Consider the following 25,034-nt stretch of genomic DNA (forward strand, 5'->3'; position numbering starts at 1 on the left):
TTAGCAACATGTAAAAGGCAACCAACCACATTATTCAATAATCTTACTGGTGTCTCTATAAAGCAAATAAAAAAGGAAGGAATATTGATTACCTATGGAAACTCATCTGAAAACTTGATGCATGCTGGGCACTGGAAAATTTGGCAACTGCTTTCCTCTGCTGGGGCATCATTTTGAACATCTGCGATAAATAAACACAAATAGTACAAACTTAGTGCAACAACTAGATTCACCCCTTGTCCACAAGAGGGAGTGAGGGTGGTGGAGGGAAACTGAGGAATTTGTTCACTTTTTCTACCTACCTAATTGCTACGGAAGAGGGCGCTATGGGATCACACTGGGAAATTTTTCGCTACTGCCACTCTGGCTGATGAAAGTAAATATCTAGGTTTAAAGTTTTCAATATGAGGAATGCAGCCTAAACATGAAAATATGTAAGTACTGAATTCGTATCATGTTTAGCTGTGAAGTCAAGAACTATAATATGATAAAAATGCACATGGAAGAGTACCTACCTCTATGGGGCCGATGGACCTGAGAAGATTCTTCAGTTGAGTGTCAGTTGTGGATGAGGAGAGGCCCTCTATAGACACAGTACAGCGTTCGATCTCTGCACCTTTTTGGCTCGCTCTGGTGGACACCGGACGACCTCGACCCATCTGACCACCCCCTCTCGCTCGACCCCGACCCGACACGACAACCTACACCAACGGCAGGTGTGAGAAACATTACGCACATGAGGTACAAGAAAAATATGGGGTAGGGTTTAGAGAGAGACGGCGAATATACAGAGTGAACCTTTCAGTGCTTAAACAGGCATGTTGATGTTTTAATCCTGAATGCAACCGTGTGCAGAGGAGCTATACCGTTTCTCAGCACAAAGGAAAATTTAACAACTCTACGTGTTTTCTTCTTGCACCCCTCAGACACGCCGAGCCTTCACATGATTGACTTATCATATTTCTACATAGAGCATCAACGTCAGAACGTGATGCATGTGGCATGGCATATCTTCATTTGAGATATGTTTCTTCAGCTGCAGAGGAAGAGGAGGTGGAGGAGGAGGGAGGGATCTAGGAAAGGGAGGAGGTAGAGGGAATATGTGTGTGTGTGTGTGTTTGTGTGTGTGTGTTGGGGGTGGGGGAGCAGAAAGGGAGAGGGAGCCATGCAAGCGTTATGGTGACTGCCTTACCCTGTCAGCGTCAGTGAGTATGGTAAATGTGACAGCAGCCTGGTGGTGACAGGCGTGCAGAGAGGCCAGGGGACCTTGTGTAGCCCCCCGTGTTACACTGCTTTCAGCTTGTCAATACTCCTGCACCTGGCACACTGTCCTGTCTTATTACCACTACTGCTCGATTGGTATGTCTGCTGAATGCCAGGGTAGCGCCAGCGGCACAGGACAACTTTACAGGAGACATTTGAGCTTATTTTATTTCACAACTGCCATTACCCCGCAGTCTGCACTGTTAATATATATCTTTTAGGTGAAACAGTTGCTGGTGTACAAAGCCTGGCGAGTGCTGATTTGTGACATACCCTGTTTTGCTGTGGGTTGCCCATGGCCCCTCGGCCAGCCTGCGGTGTTCCGCCTGGTGCCTGTTGCTGCTGTCCTGTCATGGTGACCTTCCTTTGGACGACCTGGTTGATCGGGGAAGCCGACCAGTTGTCTTCTTGCTGCGCTGGGTCATCCACACCCTGAGGAGGAAAACATTAATTTAGTACCTTCCAAAAAATCCCAGCCTTTATCTCCATTTGCAGGGATCCAAAAACATATTCACATTAAACTTCCCCTTCACACATACACCAAATCGTACATAAAAGTAGAATATAATCATAACATTTAAATCCTTAAATTGGCACTCTCCCTCCCCCCTCAATAAAAGTCCCAGAATATGAATATTACAGGTGTTGTGATTTGAATTAAAATCAAAAATAGACCGAAATGAGCCTTTAATGAAAATTTAATTTGGAATCAGATGTAGTATTAACGATCTCCCCATGCACCCCCTGGTGCGTTCAAGCGCACTTCATACAAATGTAAATAACACTTGTCAGGGAATATAAGTCAAAATCTAACAATAGATTTAAAACCAAAATGAAATCGAACCGTAAATTTTGACACCTCTGATGATTATACAAATGTTTTTAATTTCACAAATTTAACTGCTGGACACTAGATGTCTGCAACTTCACTGTAAACTCTATTCTCATTGCTGATGCAGTAGAGGCTTCAAGTTTACACATCACAATTGTGTTGACTGAATTCTGGAACAAACTTCTGGTACCATGATCATGCTCGTAACTCTGCCTCTTAAAATCTGATTTTCATTGAGCAAAGAGAAAATTTTAACTCTCAGCAACAAATGTGAAAATAGTGTTCCAGTATCAAACCGTAAGTGCAAACTGTAGTAACAAGAACATTTTTGACTGGAGGGGCAAAATGAGAAATGCGGGGCCACATCTACGAGGCAAACTGAATGCGTGCCAGTTCCGGAGCCGGATCCCTATCAGATATTCCGCGGGGAATAAAGATCAACCCAACAAGGTGATGGTCTCATTATCGAATAAAGTCACAGCTCAACTCTGTTGACATGCGGGGAGGAATTGAAGGTCGTCTCTTCCCCGACTCTGCGGAGAGATGTGACAGATCAATACAGGGGAAGAAAAGAGGCGATATCTCTGACCTGTCCCCAGTTGAGAGTAAATGGATTAATCCCTCCTATAGAAATCACAGCTCCTGATTGCACCCATCAAATGCTAAGCTGCATTACACTGGAACGACAGCAGCTCGATGTGTACCCCCATCCCCCGTATGCCCCCCTCCTCCTCAGCTTTTGTGTCTTGCGCTGCTTTGTATTATCCCTGATGAAAATATAATTTGCCTCTTATCTGTGTGCCTAAGCCATACAAATCCAAATCCTCAAAAGTGGCAACTTTCTTACACAGGTATTATGTTGCCCCCCACAACCCCCCCGTTCAACCAAGAAAGATTAATTACAAGGGTCTTGGATTGGCATTCTTTTGTTGCCTCACACCTGAGAGATGGGTTGATGGAAACAAGCAAGCGAGGGATGACAGAGAGGAAGAGAAAGAGCGAGAAAAAAGAGGAGAGAGGAGATAACATTGTCAAGCACTCGTTGATGACAGCAGAACAATGTGGAAGAGAGAGCATCTAGACAATCTTCTTTTAACCGCGGCTATAGGCCTCTGCTGTTCCTTTCTTTTTCCATCTCTCTTTCTCCACCTCACATCCCATTCCCCCCTTTTTTCCCCTCCAAGATGCGCTACATCAGATAGCTCTGCGCAGGTTTCCATTAACGCACTGACACACAGTTATCTTCATCTGCAGCCAGCCTGCGATTTTGGCTCTGCGGCTTGATCCTCTGGGATGGAGCTGGAAAGCGGCTTATTTCAAATACTATCACATCCCACCAACACGTCTCATCAGTGACAAGTATGAATGTTTAACATGCATGCCTTTGTGGTTTTTCAATAAAGATTAATGCGTAATTAAGGCCACGGCAGTAACTTATCAAGTGAGTATAAAATAGTCGACAGTGGTAATTCTGGACTTTGTTGGGGTTACTGTCATTCTTGTTTCACATTCTATCTTTAAAAGAATACTCTTCTGCCCTTAAAAGAGGATATCAACCTTTAAGAGCAGTGATGAGGTGTCCCACACTCTACAGATAAATGTCATTCTGCTCTCTTTAATGCCTACAGCCTCTCTGCACTCTAAAGGTAAAATGTGTGTAGAGGCATCGTGGCTTAAATACCAGTTCCCAATGCTTAAGAGAGGAAACTCTTAACAGATCAATTTTGTCAAAATGACACAGACATCACCCTGTCATTCCCATAGGTTAGACATCTTTTAGATTACAAAATAGACAGTGTGAGGCCAATCAGTGGCATTTACTTTCAAAACTGACGTCCCCTTGTGGCTGAAATCTGTTGAAGGGGATCAAATAAATGTCGGACCACAACACAAAAGAAGGCGTTAGATAAGAATCAAATCACATGCTCACCGCTCCTGAAAGTTTGACGACTCTGACTTTTTGTGGCACCTGCTGTCCTTCGAAACTAGAATTCCTGGCCCGCTGCATCACAGTTCTTTTAGCCCCAGGTTTAGGTCCTTGAGTCTGAGGCTGCGGCTGAGGCTGCGGCTGAGGCTGCGGCTGAGGCTGCGGCTGAGCCTGAGCCTGAGCGTGAGCCTGGCCAGGGCCCACAGAGGGAGATACAGGTATATTCTTTTGGGGGACCTGATTGGACTGGATCTGAGCAGCAGGCCTGTTTATGTTCTGTCCAACACTGTTCCTTCGCTGTTGTAGCAGCTGCTGCGGATTTGGTTGGGGCCGTTTCCACTGCTGGTCTGGACCAGGCCCGGGGGCCTGCTGCTGCTGGGCGCTACCTTTCGCCATCTGCAGGCGTGTCTTGACATTGGGACGTGGCATAGGAGTCTGCGCACTGCCGTTGGGAGGGACGGGGGTGCCTTGATTAGGATTCTTTAGTGACTGATTTAATGACTGTGGTGTTCTCTGAGGAAACGGTCTCAACTGTTGCGGTTGTAGCTGTTTTTGCTGTTGTTGCTGCTGCTGCTGCTGCGGCTGCTGCTGCTGCTGCTGCTGCTGCTGGGGTGGTGGTGGAGGTTGTTGCTGTACAGGGTGTGGCGTTTGCTGAATTTGCTGTAAGGGTTGAATCTGTGAAGGAGCTGGGCTTGGGCTCGTTGTGTTTGCCTGGCAATTGAGCCTGTCCAGCAGCTCCTTCTTTCTGACGCCAGCCTGCATCTGCCGTCGCATCTCCTTTCTCTTCAGGATCTCCTCTCTCAGACGCTTCTGCTCCTCAATCTTCAGACGGTACTGCCGTGTCTCCTCATCTTCATCCGGGTTCTGTGGCAAATAACACAAACAGACAATATGAATGCCTGTCTCCATTTACTGGAATGGCAGCCACGAGCCATGTCCTATTTGAATATTACTGGGCCTGACTCTCAGATGTAATCAAAGGCAAAACCCAAGAGAAAATGGAGTAGTATTGATCTGTTCTTTCCACTGGATTGAGACTGCCATCATTAACAAGCTTATGATTGGACTTTTAATAAATGGAAGTCCTTCGCAGAACACTAAAAAGCCTGGCTTTGCTTTCTGGGTCACTGAATTTAGCAGGGAAGAAATACTCAGTCTACAAGAATATACAGAATATTTTTTTTTTTTTTTTTAAATACCACACATTTATCCGAAATAATTTAACCACTACACCTGCAAATTGAAAAAGTCTATTTCTTTGTTTTTCTTTCCTGCATGCGTGTTAACAAGCTGACCTGTGGTGCCGTGCTGGACGGTGTGCTTGGGATTTCTTTGCGGACCACTGTCCTGACCTCTCCCCCAGGCTGTGTTTCAGTCTTGGCAGAAACTTGGCCTCTTCCTCTGCCACCAGCAGGCACCGCCTGAGAGCTCTGCCCGGGACGCACCCCCTGCGTTGCCTTGGCAACAGGCCTAACGTTGGCAGCGGGGCGGGCACTGTTCATGTTTGTGTTGCCAGGTGCTACAGGGAGCTCCCGTAGGTTGCTGTTGCGCTGCTGCATTTGCTTAGAGATAGGTGTGTTCTGAAGAAAGGGCAAAATTAAAAATGACAATTAATTTCCACAATCAATCTGATTTTAATATATACTTCATACAAGTGGAAAAGTACATGCTAAAATATGGACCCGATTTTAGCATGGTTCATCAGTTTTAGTAGAAAATAGTTTAGCTACTATGTAAATCTCTCACCATCCTCTGCCTGTTGGACATGTTTCGCTGTTGGGGGTTCTGAGGGCGGGGACTCATTTGTCTGGGGCTGCCATGCACCTGCTGTTGGTGGAAGAGATTCTGGCCATGGCGCATCATTGAGTGAGGCTCATTGACATTTAACTGCTGTTGCTGATGATGGGATAACTCCTGCCTATGATGTTGCTGGTGCTGGTGCACAGGCTGATGGGATTGCATGGGGTCGTGGTGTGGAAGCTGGGAGACAGGAGGGCCGTGCATTAAGCCCTAAAGGAAGAAGATAAACCACATCATTAACAAATCAGCGAAATCGGAACCTGTTGTTACGTATAATTCAGATTTCTCATGCATTTTCATTTCATTGTTCACAGCAGCAATAATATTACCTCTTATAAAAACTCATCTCAATATTGAATCAGGCAATTTTTGCATGTAATTAACCTCAAACTGGTGTCCTCAAGTGTCTACATAGTAGTACAACTATAATGATTTGATCACTAGAGGGAGCTCTTGCCTACGTCTCTTGACAAAATGCAGCGGTGCCAAACAGACATGAGTCTTTTTCCTTAACGCTTCAGCAGCAGTGGATATGATAACTAGTCTAGTTTATTCATGTGTACAGTACTCTAGTCTAGTCATTGCTCTTGCCACAGCAATTTTTATAATCTAGAGCAAAGCTGTCAAAAATTCATACATTCATGGCGGAGGAGGCATGTGAATTGTTTGTCAGGCTCCTTTAGAGGAATTGTCACAGGTGAGAGAGAATACTTAAAATTACAATATTTAGGGGGCACATTTAAGAGCAACTTGAAGAAAACACACACTTTTGTCACAAAATTGTTACTCAACATACCAACGCAAATACTCAGACATCTATTGGTTATAAAAATCACTTACTCTTAGTCGTACCTGCATCCCAAACTGGACTTGTGGAGGGGGGAAAAGGTTCCCCTGCTGGCCGAACGGCTGACGAGGGCCCATGAAGGGTCGGGGCTGGTTTGGGGGGCCGCCTTGTTGATTCAAGCCGACCATCCCCTGGTGGCCTTGGTGGGGAGGGAGGTTTGGTCTTGGGGGTTCTCTCTGAAAAAGCCCAAGCGGACCCTGGCCCGGCTGGTTGAAGGCTGGCCCTGGTGGGCCGAAGCCCATGTGGCCCTGGCCAGGCAGCTGCTGCTGGTGGTGGAGGTTGTGGCTGTTGTTCATCAGAGGGGTGGGGCCCTGGTGATCAAACATGTGCTGCCCTGGAAACCGTGTTGACTCTGTGCGCTCTGTGCCCACAAGAGGAAGACCAAACAACAACAGGAGTACAAAAGAGATGTCAGAGTTTTTTGTGCCTTGTGAGCCAATTTCAATACATCAGTAACTCCCTCTCCAGATGTATAGCGTTATGGCAAGGGGAAACGAAACCAAACAACTCTATCAAGGTGAAAGCGTAAACAACCAGGTGGTTTTTATTTAATTCTCAATCAACACTGTGAATGAAAAATCGGAAATATAGATATTTAATGCAGTTTCCAAGGCTCAATCAGATGTATATATATACACATGCATTTAACATGAGTGCTGCTAAGAGAGGAGCACCAGCCAGCTAGCAGCGTACCCTGTAGGTATACTGCCAGAGGTGATGTCGAATAGGATTAAATATGCTAAGAGAGCTTTGTAACCCTCGTGAAGGCTGGGTGGGGGACTCACCTCCCATAAAGAGCGGCTCTCTGTCTTGGGGGCCTTGAGGTGGCTGGTTCCTAAAGGGCTCCATGTGATGAGGGGGCCGCTGGGGCTGACCAAAATTACCAGACATGTGCTGCTGGAAGTCTCCCGGTCCCTGGGAAAACACAAAACTCATGAATTATAGGCCATACCGGGAACTCAATAATCACAAACAAATTAAACTAATGAAAAATGGGAATTTGTAGTAGAGTATTGCATCGGGCATGGAGCACTTGTAACTGAAGGGCTAGGGTCATTAAAAAGATGCAGAATCTTGTGGTGTAAACATAAATATGCATGCCAATATTAAAGAAACCCTTCAGCCTGAATTCATGAGCAAACCTGCATTAATGCTACTTGGAGCTTTGTTGATAAACCTCCTAAAAGCCCGTCTCTAACAAGCAAAGGGTATTTCAGGAGGGGATGAGTACCCTCAACCTTTGTTTCAACCACTTCGTATATTCGACAGCTTTCTACTTATTGCATGCGCGTTACCTCCTCCTATCTATCTTCCAAGGAAAACTAGATAACAACCCTATAATCCCTCCTTGGAATTCGAATCCCCCTCATAACTGTCTCCTTTATTCTTTTAAACATCCATCTCTGTTGAAAAATTTACCTGCTATTCAACACGTGGCACTTCCACAAAATGGGCTGCTTGCCTCCTTCAAGCCTATTGTAAATTACTTAAGATGCTATCAAGGCTTAATCCATCTTTATTCCACTGCTGCGTGGCGGTATTTAGAGAGGAGAGGTGTTAGAAAGCTAGAAGGCCAGAGTCGCAAAAACTTGCTTAACAGAAAGTTAATCAAAGGGGCTTACAAAGACAGGGGAGCACAATGGGGGTGCAATCATACTGTTCTAAAAGGTCAGGCAGGCAGGTTTGCACAATGAGGACTCTGGTGTCCATATAATACCTCTCATCTTTCAGCTTTTAATCCTTGATAAACAGGCTGCGGGCCGCTCAATATGTAACTGATGCAGGGATGGCTCTCAGCAGTAAGGGGATAACCGAGACATACATAATGGAGAGGGAGCAAATGTCAAGTATTCAATGAAGAATGGAAGTTTGATTATAAATAGATGTATTGTTTTGGGGGTTTTAAGTGAACCTTTCAGAGCTAATAAAACAACAATACAGACTGCTGGTATTAAAGCATGCTGCAGGTTTTCTGGATAAGGTGCTGTTTGAAAAAGAGTTGAGTTTTCATTATTCTAATGATTAGAATTATATCTTCAAGTTGCTTCGTATACCAAGGCAACTGTCAGAAACCCAAAGACTCTATTTACTATCACAACTTGCTAATAAAAGCAGACACTCCTCACACAATTTTGATTGAAAAATGACTGAATGACGAATTGATTATTACAATAGTTGGCAATTAATTTTCTATCAATCGACTAATCGTTGCAGCTCTAATGAGGAGCTGTGACTGCAACCGACTGCCACGAAGAAGAATTTTATTATCAAAAAAGAATTTCAAAAAGGTATCAACGACTAGATAATAGTGCGGTTGGTGGCGTCTTCATCTCTTGGTCGAACTGAATGTCATTATCTAAAGCGGATGAAATATTCTAATAACTTTAATTGGTGCTGAGATTAATATTTCAAAACCAGTCTCCACCAGCAAAAATTTAATGCAGTAATACTAGAGGCTATGACCCCCCATTCGCCAGGCCTTTTAACAATTAAATTTGATGGGATGATAATGTATGATAATCATGAGTAATCAGGTGCCCACTGGTAAATGGAATGTTGCCGGCTGGTATGTCACCTGCATTTCAAATTGTGTCCTTGGCAGCAGCAGCCTAAACGCGATTGACAGCTGGGGAATCCAACACTATGCTGTTCATCAGCCCAGTTGTCTGCATGCCCTTCCAACCCCACCTTCTACTGTCTGATAAGAGGCAAAACAGCTTCCTGCTTCTGTGCTATCAATATCTAGCACCATCACAGACCTCAGGGAAAAGGAGCTGCATGATACTGACATTGAAGGCTGGGAAAGAGGTAAATAAAAACACTGTTTTTGGACAAAGATCGACTCCTATGTGAAAGCCTGGCTCATTTGGCAGTAGGGTTGTAAATCCACATGAATGCAATTGGATGCAGCTATTTTCCAATGGCTAATTTGCATAAATCCATACAAAATGCACTTTCCAGGAAGATGTCAGTCAGTCCCAGCACCACCTGATGCCTTGGCATCATTAACTAGAAGGACGGAGTAACTTAAGGCACTTTGGCTGACTTGCTGGCGAGCCATTTCCCTCAATATGGCAATTACTTTAAAGGCATTTCCGTCATCTCTTGGACGGGTTCTTTGTGAGTGAAATAAAAGGACCTTTTCTTACAAGAAATCACTGACTTAAGACCCCTTTTCTCTGACGTGAAATTTAGCATTTGGAATATATGGTACAAGAGGCTCACCCTGCCCCCTTCAAACCACCACCATGTTTCATTAATTCAAATACCGTTCAAAAAAGGTCTCCGTGCCTTTGGGACACAAACTTGTGGAAAGTGAATTTTAACTGGCAGTATATCCTGGTCTCACAATTCCATTATGTGCCAAGCTGGCTCGTCTGAGCCCCAGCCCATCCATGAAGACTTGCTAACTAAGTCCCGCCACTGCAGCTCCGACCTCCAAAAGTCTACAGCCTAAAGCCCCTATCACGCATTTCCAGTTGTGCAGCCAGGCTCGTATCAGTGTTTACAGATTTGCTTTAACAGTATTTGGACAGGGCAGGCGGTCTAATTGCCGTAATGATACTGCTCTCACAAAAAAGGGACGCTAACCGCGTGGAGAGGGAGAGAAAGTGAGGCGAAAGGGAGGGAGAGGAGCAGCTGCTACTCACGGGGAACCTCTGAGGACCCACAGCAGGTCTGGGCTGGCTCTGAGCAGGAGGCATCAAGGGCACTGCAATGAGATAGAGAGGGGGAGAGAGAGAGATGGAGCAGGAGAGAGGGGGGCAGGTGGGAGGAGGGGGAGAAAAATGAAAATGAGGGGCAGTAGGCAGAGAGAGGGTGGTGATAGTAGAAAGGGAGGAGCCCATTAGACATCTCCATGCTAAAGGCTGTTACACAGACATACATGTTAAATTCTATATCAGAGTTTCTGCTCACATCTTAACACAACTGGGCACAGACCAGGACACATTAAATAGATGAGAATAATTTTCCAAATTCAGAAATAAAAATTAATGAGACATTTGCTGTTAGAAAACACTTTGCCGGATTCAATATAACAGGAGCTGTAATTGTACGTCAGGAACTGCAACTGGAAAACATTCAATAGTAATCTATCATTTAAATACATATATAAACAAATAAATACCGAGAAAGATATACAGACACATCCACACATGCTTAATCATAACCACAGGCAATCCCTGATTTTCCACAACACATCTTCCTCCCAGGAGCGTAACCCAAACACCATGCACACTTGCCCACACTGACAGACAGACACACACACACACACACACACACACACACACACACACACACACACACACACACACACGGTAACATGCTTTGCTAACAAAATTTCTATCTTGGCCTGGACAGACAGGCCAGATAAACCCATCTCAGGGAATGAAATGGTGAGGCCGCCAGAAAAAAAAATGGAGGATAAACCCATTACTGGCTGAGAGCGCTATTCACTTGTCATTCAACCAAACAACGAAATGACATTCTAATCCAGACACCTTTCGGGACAGTGTGAGGATAACTGCCAGCCATAATGGCTCCATGCACCTCAATTGAGGATCTTGCTGCTTCAATGGGGCGGCAGAGTTTTGGGTAAAATGAAAATAATGATTTTGAGAATTTAAATTGTGAATTTTCAACATAAAAAAATTATAGAAGATTGCATTTTTTTGTCCTTGTCCAGACAAAACATTTATGTCTCGTATGGGACACAACATTATTGCATGAGACTAAGGACACACTGATGTTATCTTAAAGAGAAAGCTTAAAGCCAGCTGCTTAACTTACATGCTGAAGGCCAGATAATATACTTAAGATACACGCTGAAAAGCTCCAGATTTTGCACAACCATTTCCTTCAAATCAACTATTTTAATGTAGAGGCCCAGACTCATTCTAGCATAGCTATGCACATACTCCAGTGACTAAAATCATTAGCCAAACAAGAAAATTTTAGATAATGTGCCTAGACATAACCTTTGAATCCCAAAAATCCACACAACAGACATTTTCCCTCAGACACTTTACTTGTTAAATGCATAACTGTATAGTCTCTCATATCTCCCTCACATATTTTGCACAACGCATCACATGATTTAATCTCATTCTTGTCATTTGTTGGAGACAACTGTGCATAATTAAGTGAGCTTGGTTTATTGCACTGTATCTGACTGCTAATATGGAGGTGAGAAAAATCAGTTTTAATACAATTAACCCTGCAGCACAGTAGGGAATCCATAAAAACAGTGGAAGTGAGGGGACCTTCCTTTAAAATAAACACAAGAGATCTTGAGTGATACTAGATCACCCTACCTTGAACAGAGGATGACGTGGGCCCTCTGAAATGGGGGTTAATGTGGATGTTTTTGGGCTGTGGAGGCTGCTGCTGGTGATGCTGGGGGAAGTTAGGTGGCGGGGAGCTCATCATTCGTGGTGGCGGCTCCATCTGGGGCCGTAACGGCGGAGAGCGGTGAGCCATGTGTGGGGGGATGAGGGGCTGAAGAGGCTGCTGGGCCAGTGGGCGCCCATGCTCTTGGAAAGGAGGAGGTCCTCTTGGACGTGAAGGGTGGTGCTGCTGGGACTGCAGTTGCTGCTGATGAAGCTGATGAGGCGGAGGCATTCGGGAGGATGGCTGCTAATTGGAAAGAGATGGGGAAACGAAGAGGAGGGAAAAACCAAAACAACCTGTCAAAACACATTTCTTTCTTGGAAGATTCTGATATCACTACTAGAACACTACCAATAAGTCGATTCAACAGCAAAATTGAAGACCGCATCCTAAAGAAATTTAATGCAGGGCTCCACTGAAGAGTATAAGTGCATGTGTCCAATTATTAATCGATAAGTTGTCAACTATTATCAATATAAATCGATTAGTTAGTTTCAATATCTTTTTTGTAAGACAAAAAAAAGTTTAAATTCTCTGATTCCAGTCTCTTAAATGCGAGTCTTTTCTGGTATCCTTACTCCTTTGCGACAGCATACTGAGTAACTTTGGGTTGTGGACAAAACAAGACGTCATCTGAGTATGTCATCTTAGACTTCAAGAAACCCTGATCAACATTTTTTCACCATTTTCTGACATCTTATAGACCGAACAACTACTTGATTAATCATGTAAACAATCAACCGATTAATAAACAAAAATAATTGTTAATTGCAGCCATAACCAACAGCAACAGTCAACTGTCTGCTAGCACTGGAAGACATCAAATTGGGATGCACATGCTAATAAATTAACAATAATTATATCGTCAAGTGATGTTTCAAATGTGCCCATGATAATTGGCTGTTTAAGCTACCAAACAAACAAATAAACAAACATGCCAGTGACTAAATAAGTCAAGTGGTTAAACATACAGTAGGCTGTAAAAAAAAGTACGAGCTCATTAACAACAGTCAGCAGAATGTTTGTGGTGTTGCCATGTTGACCATCGGTCATTAAATTTTAATTTCCAGTGTTTGGAATTTTGCAGCCTATTATCATCAAATCATAAAAGATCCCAAATAGCGGACCGCAAAGGTGAAATGTCACACAGCCTTGAAAACAATGGTATAATTGTATTTTATCATTTATGTACAATACATACATTTGGTAAAAATCTATCTTTTCATTCAGTGATACAAGTCAAAATGACATGAAAATGTAAATGTTATCTTTCACCTCCATGATTAACAGGAAGTGATTATATCACTGACTATCCTGGCCCAGCTCTGAAATCTGATAACCTTTCAGTGTGTTACTGAAGATCATCACCTCTAGCTCAGAGTCACTTTTCCCTTAAACCTTCAAAAAGGTGCTTTATGAACTGATGAGCCATGTAAATCAAGGGATTAAATGCTTGGAGTGATATCTAATAATAAAAGCTCACAAGAAACTAAATCCTGGGCAAAGAACAAATTTAATTCTGTATAATACTGTCTAAGTGGACTACTGCCAAATGATTTGCAGTAATCCATATATCAACACTGATACGGGGGAACAGAGTGTTTTGACTTTTTCATGCGTAAACCATCATAGCTTTGGAGGTCTTGGATAGTAAGGAGAGCAGCAGCAAAAAAAACCCATGTGTAACTGTGACAAATACAGGGAGGTAAAAACTCAAACCATTTCAAATCATCTTATTCAGAGAAGCCCTTACGCTCCCTTTAGCTACTCTTTAAGAGGAGTGGGTCAGTACAGAGTGATGCTCAGTGCAGATGATCCTGTACAATGGCTTACCAGCATGCCCATGTTTCCCATCAGTGGGGGCCTGTGGTCATGCATTCTTCCTCTGTTTCCTCTAAAGTCTGTCATTCCAAAAGGTGGAAAGCCTCCTCTTCCTCTGCCTCCTCGCCCTCCTCCGATGCCGCCTCCTCCTCCTCCACCGCCGCCTCCTCCTCTGCCTCGGCCTCCATAACGGTTTTGTCTCTTTTGTCGTTCTTGTTCCTCAAACTCCATGAGATCTTGCTTGGCCTTCTCCGACAGTTCTAATAACAGGTGGAACAGGCAAACACATGTATATTAACCGTTAACAGCTTTGTTTCCATAGTAATGTAAAGCTATTACAGTAAAGGAGAGATTTGAGATAAGAAAATATTTCAGGATTCACTTTGGCAGTTCATTAGGGCTGGGCAATATAGTTTTAGAATGATATAACAATTTTAGGCTATATCACAATACACAATATACACTACTCCAATTGAGTAAGGGATATTGGGATATGGATGCACAAAAGCATGTATGGATATGCCGTAAAAGGCTAATTAAATGCGTCACATTATTTTTGGGGAGCAAAAAATATGTCAGACATGTCACAGAATAAACAATCAAGTGAACACTAAAATATTCTAATATTAATAACTACTTGCGAGTAGTGTTTAACTCACCATATTAAATCTCCTCAAAAGCACTTGCTTAATACTCAATGTACTGCAGAGTCTCATATCAAGAAAACTATAACATCCATAAATACACCAACTGTTACTGAATGATAAATTATGCTCAGCAAATATAATTCTTACCTAGAGTTTCAGGGATATTCCTCCTTTTACTCGCATCAGCCAATCGAACAACAGCGCCATCCTTTCTCTCTGATTTGAACCGTATGCGACCAGACTCTTCATCGTCTTCATCCTCCTCATCGGATTCCTCCTTTGTTTCTTCAGGCACAGCTTCGTTTTCAACCTGCGGACATTTTCAGAGGTTAATCACAAACATTCCAACCCATACACTTCAGTTTTTTTTTTAGTTTTTTTTTTACAACAGGGACAATTCGGGACAGTAAGGGCACACTTTGCTTGTTTGTGTTCATCTTCATCATTTGCAGGGCATCCCAAAATTTCTTCTACCAATATCTTTAAAATAAATATCTACAATTTTTAAGCAAAAACGAAAAAATAAATAAATAAATACAAAACTCTGGATCCAGTTTCTACAATGTGAACATTCACTGACTTTCTTGTTCTTCTATTATAAAAAAAAAAAACTGAATATCTTGGAGTTGTTTGGAATTAACTGATTAGAGAAAATGACTTCACGTGCAATTTTTTTTTCTTTGTAATTATCTTATGAAATTTAACTTCAAATCAACTGTACACCTTAAACTACCCTGCTTTGAATGCAACATATAACCACATTATTCAGTGTTTCCCACAGGATTTTGTGAGACTGTGGTGGGTGGATAACGGACCCTCAAGTTTTTTAACATTTTAAAGTTAAATGCATCAATCTGGTGCACTTTGAAAGCAAAATTAGGAGGCTAGATCTATGAAGAACTGTGTGCTCTTGTACACAATTTAATCACAAACACATTGGTTGTATAGATACGAATGGTGAAAACACAAAATCAACTAGAGCATACATCTGAGCCATCAAAGAAATAAAGCAAAAGTGGTTACATGTGTTGAATTAGTTTATTAGTTTATTTTTTAATAAATAATTAAACTGTAAGCTAAATTGTAATAAAAAATTAAATGGATTCGGAAGGGTACATCATCAATTCATCATTAGTTGCAGCCTTAACGGGAGACATGGCAGGCAAAAACATTTTGGGCTATTTTGCTTCCATAACATGTCTTCTTTCAGACTAGTAGAAAGAAAACATCCAAAATACACATTTATACAACTCTCCCTACATTCCACTCATGCCAACGAAACACAGATAGCTGGGTCAGTCACTGCTGCGAGCACAATTTTTTACTTTCACTTTTGTTTTTGGAGCAGTTCGCATATCACATTCTGCCGGCTGTAGGACAGAGTCCTGCATGGGTCTTATTCTGTATCCGCCATCCTTAGAACCGCATCCGACCCGTTTTCCAACAGTACCACAAATTACATTCCGCACCCGAGTCGACTCACTATAAATTGATACCGACGCCCGACCCGCACCAAAATTGGACAGACGCAATTTTTACAAATGAAAGTAAGTAAGTAATGAAAGTGTGTATGAGTGTCCGCGCGCCACGTACAGCAAGGGGGGCAGAGCCGACTGACCGGGAGTGAGAGTTGCTTTGCTGAAGCGCGAAACACAAGTTACAGATCTTTTATGTTATTATGAGAAGTGTAAGAATTTTTTCGGTTCACTGAGACTGTGGCGGGACAAATTAGACCATGGCGGGCCGCCACAGTCTAAGTAATTAATGGGAAACACTGCTATTATACATTAGTATAGTCATTATGCAGAATAAATCATTGATCAATAGCCCCTTGTCATGTTGTTCTATTTAAGTGAGCTTGTTCGATGGCTCTAACATGGTGCATGCTCACTCACTGACATGGCTTTCTGGGGTACATAATAGAATGAAGCCATCGTTAATGTCATTGGTCACACCTGTGACCTAGCCAAAATGTTTGTTGTGAAAAGGGTCAATGGTTAACTATCTGCACCTTTTATGCTGAGTCTTTACAGCAGAATCATAAAAAAAAAAAAAAAAGTGCAATCAACCCACATCAACATAAAGTATACAGTGTTGTATAGAGTCTCATCATACCTCCTCTGTGTCAAAGACCTGAGAGCCCTCGGCTGTGTCTTCCTCCTCCTCTTCCTGCTGCTCTTCTCCCCCTACAGCCTCCTCCTCTTCCTCCACAGGGGCCTCTTCCTGTTGGACTCCATGTCCATCCACAGGCTGATCATCATAGGAGGTTTGATAATCATCATCCTTTAAAGTTCACATTGACAATACGCATTGATTAATTAAAAGGTGTAACAACACTTCGATAAGGATCAGCCATTACTGGAAAACAGTCTCCTAGTGACTGAGTTGTAAATAAAAACATCTTTTTATGATAAGTAATGCTGTTACGATGTGCCACATAAGCAAGAGATACATGACTGAGTTCAACTGACATCTAAGGGCAGGTTTTAATGAAATATAGATGTACACTTATATTTTCATTTCACTACATCTCAATACAAGTGGGATTTACGATGATATGCTTCAGAATATTTGCAATTAAGACACAGAAATGTAATCTTTTTTTTAAGAAAGAAGACTAAATTCATACAGAGCATAAAGGCAAACATTAAAATGTCATGGAGAGGATTTTGGGGAGACACCATGTAACTCCCCCACCCCCCACCCTCCCAACACAAATTACCATAACAGTGGGAGCCAGGCTTCATTACTATTCCTGACAGCATTTGAAATTCAATGAGATGTAAATGTTTGACATGATATACAGAAATGCAGGCACAGATAAAAACACTCCTCCCCAGTTCAGTGATGGTGAAAATATCATTGACTGACTTCTCGCAAATCACTACGTTATTGGCTGTGCTGTGAGTTCATGACTCCGTGCCAAAAACATCTCACAGACGTAAACATTCTGGGAGATGACAAATCCGTTTTTACTAGTCAATAAAAAAAAATGCAGTTCAACTCATGATGCCATCACTTCAAATAATTCAACATATACATCCCTGTCATTCTACCAAAACAGCAAGCCTCCTACTACTGCTATAGGAGTTGCTTGTAATTCAACCATCCTATCAACATAACACCCTCTAACAAAAACTCATTGCTAAATAAGGTCAGACTGTAGGTCACACCATGGTGTTTGGTGTTGCGCTCCATTACCCTGCCAAACAGCAGCACATATTAATGCAGAAAAGAAAAAAACTGAGCCAACCAGATGGATGGACAGGCTGCCCCAAGGGAACACAACAGCTTAATCCTTTAAACTGTACTGCATAGTACTCGATGAATACCATGGCGAGCAAAATGTCAAGAACAGGCAGTTTATTGACCTTGTAAACAGTTATTACACATAATACAAATACACCTCCACAGCTGCAGACATTTCCCCAAAATCCAAAATAGGTCTCCACTGCACGCCCCCAGTAAGAAGGTCAACATCTTATCTGTGTTTGGAGAAAGGAGGGAGGCTAATATATCTCTGTCAGGTGCCAAACACCATCACACCTTGGTAAATGGACCATAACGGACATTTGCACATGGATCTGGTCTTATCTTTGATCCTCTTAGTCCTGGCTAAGAGGGAAGGGAAACGAATAAAAGGGAAACTCACATCAATCATTAGAAAACTGTATGGGGTGTCCTCAGGAAGGTCAATAATCTTTTCACCTGCATGAGACTTTATCAGATCCAGTCTAAAGCCCGAGATAAAAGCCCCCCACATTAACCTCCGCCGATTGGCAGCACATCTCGCCAACACAAAGCAGCTTCTTACTCCCCCAAAGATACAGGCCCCAAGGTCACAATGGCACAGGGATTTGGAGGCGACAGCGGAGCATTACCTCATGCCAAACAAGCTGTCAACACAAACTTTGTCAGCAAGATGGAGAAATTAACTGGAAGGAAGTGATAATGAATCTAATCCTCCCTTGCCCCAAAACACCAACCAACATCTCCCTCTCCTGAATAGATTTTCAATCCTGACTGTCCCCTTCAAGAGACAGGAAATCTGACATTATCTCTTGGATACAATAGAGTGAGGCAGACAAGGGAGTGGGAGGACGTGTGTGTGTGTGTGTGTGTGTGTGTTGGCTTTTACATGTGAGTAAGCAAAAGTGAGAACTCACTTGAAATTCACCATCTATGGGCTCATTGATTTGGATGTCTAGCACTTCGTCCTGGAAGCCATCGTCACCCTCAGCCTGCTCTTCACTGTAATCCATCTGGTCTACAGGCATCTCTGCGTTGTCGTCCTGGCTGTATTCCTCCGTGTACTCCTCTTGCTGGTACCCCTCCACACCCCCTCCTTCACAGCCCTCTGCGCCCAGGTTCACTACGTCATCTGTGTAGTCTGCTTCCTGCAAGTTGTCCTGCTGGTCATAGGATGTGCCCATGCTGTATGTGGCATTGAGGCACACATCCTGACCGCTGAAAACAAACAATATTTGGACTTTGAAGAAATCAAAATGATATATAATAATTGTTAAATATGCATAATTTTGAGATTCACTTTGGCAGCTTTAAAACTAAAACTGTCAAAGACTTCAATAAGTGGCAGTTATGTAATTTCGAGTACCTCATATTTACATCTTCATCATCACTTTGTAGAAGGTCATCATTGAGCTCTTCATCTGACACCTCTGAGGGATTCTGAAACACAAATAAGGAGCATTAAGCCGTACTCTTTAAAAATTGTCTTCCTTGGTTGTTCGCTTGTGTAAGGTGTGGGGGCAGGGGACCACCTCCAACCCCAAAGGATGCTCTATTCCCATGTGGTGAAGGCAATCTGGGCAGGTCAACACAGTTCTTTTTTGTCCACTATACTTCCTCCTGGTTCACATCAACACCTCCCCCTGTGGAGGAGCCACCTGCTACAAGTCAACTGTTCACTTCTATTTTCTAAATCTTCGACCAACATAAACAGCCAATGTTTTGGATGTTATTTTCAGTTTCCTGCTTGTAAGCAGAAAACTCATACTGAGTGTTCTTTGGTGGCAAATATTAAACTCAATGTAAACAAAGCAGTGACACTGAACGGATTTTGTTTTATCTTACCTTTTTACCCGACAGCCAATCCTCCTCCAACAGATCCTCTTCCAAATCACTTTTAAGGAGAAAAGACAAATAACAGGTTAGCAGAGTCGGATAACATTATGTCTATTTACAAATGACTGAACGCTTACCCTGACCTTTTCTGTACACTTGAGATGGAAACGGATATTCAGAGTATATTAAGCAGCTCGAATACATTAATTTTTATATTTACTTGTTTTTATGTATATTGTGTATTGTTTTTATTATGCTATGGACCTTCCTAATTGTCTTTAATAAAGTCACTATCTTATCTTTCTATCTCTTATCTTTTTATCAACATAACAAACATTTGTCAGAGCAAATTATTTATAATAATGATAGATGAGTACCAAAAGAAAGTATTTTTAGAGTAATAATTATGTTATCCTGCAATAATCAAGTGCTTGCTTTTGCTATATGTCCTAGTTAGGTATATCACTCCATCTTAAAATTGTATCTTCAGTATATTTTAAATTTATATCAAGTTTGAAGTTTGTCAGGACATAAGATATTTTGTAAACTTATAATTAGGTTATCAACCCCCCAATCATTTATCTAGGGTCATTTGGGTTGATGATAGTAATAATAATTATTGAAAACCATGTACCGCGATATTTTTTACATGGCTATCATACCATGAACATACCTTTGCAAACCATGTTTCATCTGACTAAACAAACTGACCTTAAAGGACAACACAATTTCTGCACAAAAACGGTTTTACTTTGTTTATATTTGGTGGACCCTGCCACCTTTCTAGCTTAAAACAGTGTTCCAGAGACATTGTTTACCTTTGAGAACAGCTTGTTTATTCACCTATGTAAAAGATAAACATTTTCTGATATTTTTTTATTACCAAATTAACATTGTTTGACTTTCTCCAAAACTAAACAGTGCCCCTTTAAAACTGACATATTCTCACAAATTAAGCCCGAAAGTTACTCACACAACTACGCATATTTTGCTACAGCCTTGGTTTTGTGACCTTACTTAGTAAATCATGTATTTGAATTTGTTATGGATACAAATAAATTTAAATATTAAGTGTTCCTTTGTGGGATGAGAAAATAATTTTTGTTCTTCTCTCTCTCTCTGCTAAATACACTATTCAACCAGATTTGCTGTTTTATGGTATTGGTATAAATAGTGACATTTTGATTGATGGAAGATAGCAGTGTTATCGTCCATTTGACCGGTCTTGATTTAGACTACCTTAGCAGGTTGTGAATTACATAAACTTTAGCACTCTTCCTGTAGAGACATGAGAACATGATGAGATGACTTACCTCTCTAGATCGTCATCTTCACCTCTTCTCCTGCGTGACCTCTCAGCACCGGGTTTGTCATATTCATCAAAGTCATAGTCTGCAACAAAACGGCAGTTTTACGGACAGATTCACACTAACAATATGCTCAGACTTCAATGGCATTAATTGACATCAGCTTGTCCTACAGGTACAGAGAATATTAGTACAGTGATTGCACATATCCCTTGTTTCAATCTGAATCAACAACTTGTGCAGCAAGTAAACAGATGCCATGTGTACCAACTGCATGGTACACAGTAGAGACGGTAAACATCTTTCTCAGGGATTTTCGTAGCTCAATCCAAACAGAAAGGTAATTTACCATTTTGCTTGATGTTTATTACCTGTCCAAATATTAAATCAAAGTTCGGCAGGTTACAGTATAGACTTTACCAAAGTGAGCACAGGTAATGAGAGAAAAACACAGATCAGGCACATGGCAATGCTGGGTTCTCTCCAAATCAGACATCGGAACGGAATGTCTGAACAGCAACCCCAAAGAAGTTCCCTTGTAGCATTTCATATTATATGACACAATGTTAGAAACAATGGCAAACTTAAATTCAGGATGGATCTGACAATACGATACAACAAAGCCGATTCCAGAGGGAAAACACCAACATTACTACTACTGTCAATGATGGCTTCCTTCTATTCAAGTGTCCCAGTAAGGCTAGTTGCAAGCTCCTGATTTCGGTGCGGACACGTGGACATGCACCGGCAAAGCGGCGCACAAACCAAGTGCGTGTCCATTACAATCCATGGTTGTGCCTACTGAACACAGCTCTGTTATGTGATTGGCTAGACCCAATCACTTCTTTGTTTCCCTCAAATAAACAACCAAAAGGACCAGAAAGAACACAGAAGCTGTACAATGGTAAAACAAAGCCACTTTAAACGTTTTGATGGACAACCAACCCATGCTGCTTCTCCGCTGTGTTTGCTGTAGATTTGTGCACAGCGACCACATGGACCAGAGTGTGAGTATGTGGAAAATTTAGTTATGGACAGTACATGTGCAAACCCACAGAAATGATGTGGTGAGGCTTTCCACAGAAAGCATACCTAAAGCTTAAGCTATGGCACAGTCACAATGAGCCAGCATGAACAGAACCGGGACTCTAAAACCAAAGCAACTCAATGAAATTCAGCCATCATTAACTTTATTGTTTACACCTGTGCTTTTCTGCTGCAAGATGTCACAATGTGTTTCAGCACCCCCAGCAGTGCTCACTCCTGGACCACAGTTGCCATATTGAGAAAGATTATATTTGTATGAGACTTTACATTTTTTGCTCATTTAGCCTTTAAGATGAGGTTGTGAATCTGGCCAACACTTCGATCTAGATTTGTTGATCAAACTTTTCAGACTCTGCACTTTCAGTCTCTCAGGACAAACTAATACAAACAGACGGCCGCTGACAAGTCACTTTATTGCAGAAACAGCTAGGAAATGCAGCCTTCTGACGCACAAATTTGCAAAAATTGCTGTCTGATTTTTCATCAGCTGGTTTGTTTAAAGGTGCCCTGTGTAGTTTTGGGGAGGAAATTGTAAACAGAAGAGAGTCATTTTTGTGCCTAATCAAACTAAATAAACAATTGCTTCACTTTTGTGACTGAATACAATTTTGTAAACAAACTGACCTTAAAGGACAACAACTGCATGCAGTTTTACTTATATGTGGCAGACCCTGCCACCTTACAAGCTTCAATCAGTGTTCTGGGGACCTTACTTTCCTCTGAGAGCAGCTTGTTTATTCAGTTGTGGAAATTATAAATTTTCAGTTTGCATTTTTACCTTATTTATATAAATATAAAAATTCTGTTTAAATTTATTCTCCAAACTTAATGGACCCCATTAATGAACAAGAAAAGCAGTTCTTACAAGCCCATCTAGCAAATATGACATGACCATGTCATATTAGTAACATGACTATTTGCTAATTTTCATGTTTGCAGTTTAAAGATCATACTGTAAACTGCGGTGTAGTGAAATGTGTTGCCACTCACAGCAACTATCTGTTCAAACGTGTAATATTTACTGAGGACTAACTACTAAACAAGGATTTTGGCGCATTTAGGGAAGAGGTCCAGTCTTTGGGATCCAACTTCTGGGAACTTACAAGTTAAATCTACCCCACAACTGCCATGTTTGATATACTAATGTGTTTACAGGCCTGATGCATACACCACCACCTCGGGCCACCTATATAACGTGATACTCTGAATATTTCTGATATGCTGAGTGGTCAAACCCGAATCACAGCAGATGTGGAATAAATACACCCTGTTAACTGCGTCATATTGGCGCCCATGGTACACACATTTGAATTCTGTGACAGTCCCAGCACTGGCAACAAGGCCAGGACATAAAAAACAAGCCTCACTGATTAACAGGTAAGTTTTGTACGGCGGCCAAAGAACTGCGTGTTCTCTCATGACGATTGCGAAGTCAAGCATAGCCCCTGTTAGCCATATTGCGTCGGCTAACGTTAGCTTGTATTCGTGCCCGAACAACTGACACTGTGGAGCCACTGTTCACTTTAAAACATCATGTTAGAAAGTGTAACATGTCAAGAGTGGCCTTAACATGCCAAACAGGATGCTAGAATTACAACAACGTCCCTCAGTCATTGAAGTAGGGAACACCGTTAGCTACACCATTTAGGTACTAGCTAGCTAGCCTGCTAGCTACGTGCACACATTCACTAGCTACTAACGCTGCTACAAACAAACTGTAGTCGAAAATGGTCACTGGAATATTAAAAGCTTTCATTATCCCTAAACATGGCCCAAAATTCGTCGGTGAGCGGGATGCTTGTCTATATCATTCAGCGAATTAAACCGCTAATAAATGTCGCTAATGACGCTAACGTTAGGCTATTTCACAGGTATGACGTAGCCCTAGCTAATAGCCAAGCGGCCACAACCGTTTGACAGAAACTAATATCGTTTATCGACAACAGCGTAAAAACGTAAGTGGCCACCGATTGTTTGTTCGAGGCAAAGCAAATTTAGCCACCATAGCTGACGTGCGCCGTGTGGCCTACCATCAACGTAGCCGCATTTAACCCGCTGTTAACAGTAGCTAGCGCCGTTAGCCAACTTAGCTATTGAGCTAACATTGCTAGCACTGTCGACAAAAGCTGCTGACACCACTCACCCTGAGCGTTGGCTGACATGATGCAAGGCGCGTCCCGCTTCGAGTCTAGCTACAAAACTTAAGGGTGCATTTAATCTTCAGTGTTTCACCATGATGACGGTATTCAGCGTGAAACTGACAAGGCAACACTTCCTATGCGGCAACGATTCCCAGCCACGGACAGGGTACAAACATGGCAGAGCTGTGCTTGGAGCGATGATGCATTGTGGGAGGGAGAGCTCAGGCTCCTCCGAGAGGGTTGCTGCACAAAAGGCGAGCTGTATGACAGGTCATGTCAACACACTGGCTGACCATTATACATCTGACTTGTCCCTGAACTCCATGAAGTCCTTTACATGTGTTTGTGATGGAAAATATGTTGATTGAACTGTTGCATTGATCATATAATTTATCTATTAACACGTGCCTCACAAACAGGCTTAATTTATTCAGAATGGATGCATTCCCTTAAACGATTATGTCTCTATATGAGGGGTTAGTAGACCTCCAGATATCTAGGAATATAAACTATTATCTTATGAGTTCAAATTGGGATTATTTTTCTACATATACAGTAATTGCTTTGCACTCCAGTTTGGCATGGCCCTTGTTGTAATTGCGAGTAAATCATGAAAAACAAAGATCATACCATTAAATAAATACAACATCCTGATTGCATATTGCTTTCTACTCCATGCTAATTATGCACACATGATTATACCAATGTGACTGATCCTGGCATCCTGGTGAGCACTATGTGTAAAAGGGAACGTTTTTATATTTGCTTTATGATTTATTGAGATGGACATTGGAAAATAATAGAAAATGCACTGGCATTGGTTTGCTTTAGGAGGTGTAATCAGGCTAAATAAACACTAGGTTACAAGGATAGCATAATGAAGCTTGTGGGACACATCATCATGAGGGTTTATTACTATAAAATGT

General features: G+C 42.0%; 1 protein-coding gene across 4 annotated transcripts in view; it reads right to left on the reverse strand.

Annotated features, from left to right (window-relative positions):
• Nucleotides 1-24,336, reverse strand: part of rbm33a (RNA binding motif protein 33a) — a 29,802-nt gene extending 5,466 nt beyond the window's left edge. The window contains exons 1-19 of one of the 4 annotated variants that reach the window (XR_003981699.1): nucleotides 24,111-24,336; nucleotides 20,927-21,005; nucleotides 19,623-19,671; nucleotides 19,144-19,217; nucleotides 18,695-18,995; nucleotides 16,644-16,811; nucleotides 14,676-14,838; nucleotides 13,894-14,141; nucleotides 11,985-12,306; nucleotides 10,320-10,381; nucleotides 7,455-7,584; nucleotides 6,663-7,030; nucleotides 5,769-6,032; nucleotides 5,318-5,602; nucleotides 4,026-4,886; nucleotides 1,537-1,695; nucleotides 516-701; nucleotides 303-367; nucleotides 93-181 (exon numbers count right to left, since the gene is read on the reverse strand). Coding sequence is in view for 3 of the 4 variants with exons in the window: in XM_030398354.1 (XP_030254214.1) it covers nucleotides 93-181; nucleotides 516-701; nucleotides 1,537-1,695; nucleotides 4,026-4,886; nucleotides 5,318-5,602; nucleotides 5,769-6,032; nucleotides 6,663-7,030; nucleotides 7,455-7,584; nucleotides 10,320-10,381; nucleotides 11,985-12,306; nucleotides 13,894-14,141; nucleotides 14,676-14,838; nucleotides 16,644-16,811; nucleotides 18,695-18,995; nucleotides 19,144-19,217; nucleotides 19,623-19,671; nucleotides 20,927-21,005; nucleotides 24,111-24,129 (3,827 nt within the window). In the remaining variant the exon portion in view is untranslated. The remainder of the gene's footprint in view (nucleotides 1-92; nucleotides 182-302; nucleotides 368-515; nucleotides 702-1,536; nucleotides 1,696-4,025; nucleotides 4,887-5,317; nucleotides 5,603-5,768; nucleotides 6,033-6,662; nucleotides 7,031-7,454; nucleotides 7,585-10,319; nucleotides 10,382-11,984; nucleotides 12,307-13,893; nucleotides 14,142-14,675; nucleotides 14,839-16,643; nucleotides 16,812-18,694; nucleotides 18,996-19,143; nucleotides 19,218-19,622; nucleotides 19,672-20,926; nucleotides 21,006-24,110) is intronic. The other 3 variants (XM_030398356.1, XM_030398354.1, XM_030398355.1) reach the window with 3 other exon arrangements.
• Between the last annotated feature and the right edge of the window lie 698 nt (nucleotides 24,337-25,034).

The sequence above is a fragment of the Sparus aurata genome, chromosome 19 (assembly GCF_900880675.1).
Source record: "Sparus aurata chromosome 19, fSpaAur1.1, whole genome shotgun sequence".
Lineage (NCBI taxonomy): Eukaryota > Metazoa > Chordata > Actinopteri > Spariformes > Sparidae > Sparus > Sparus aurata.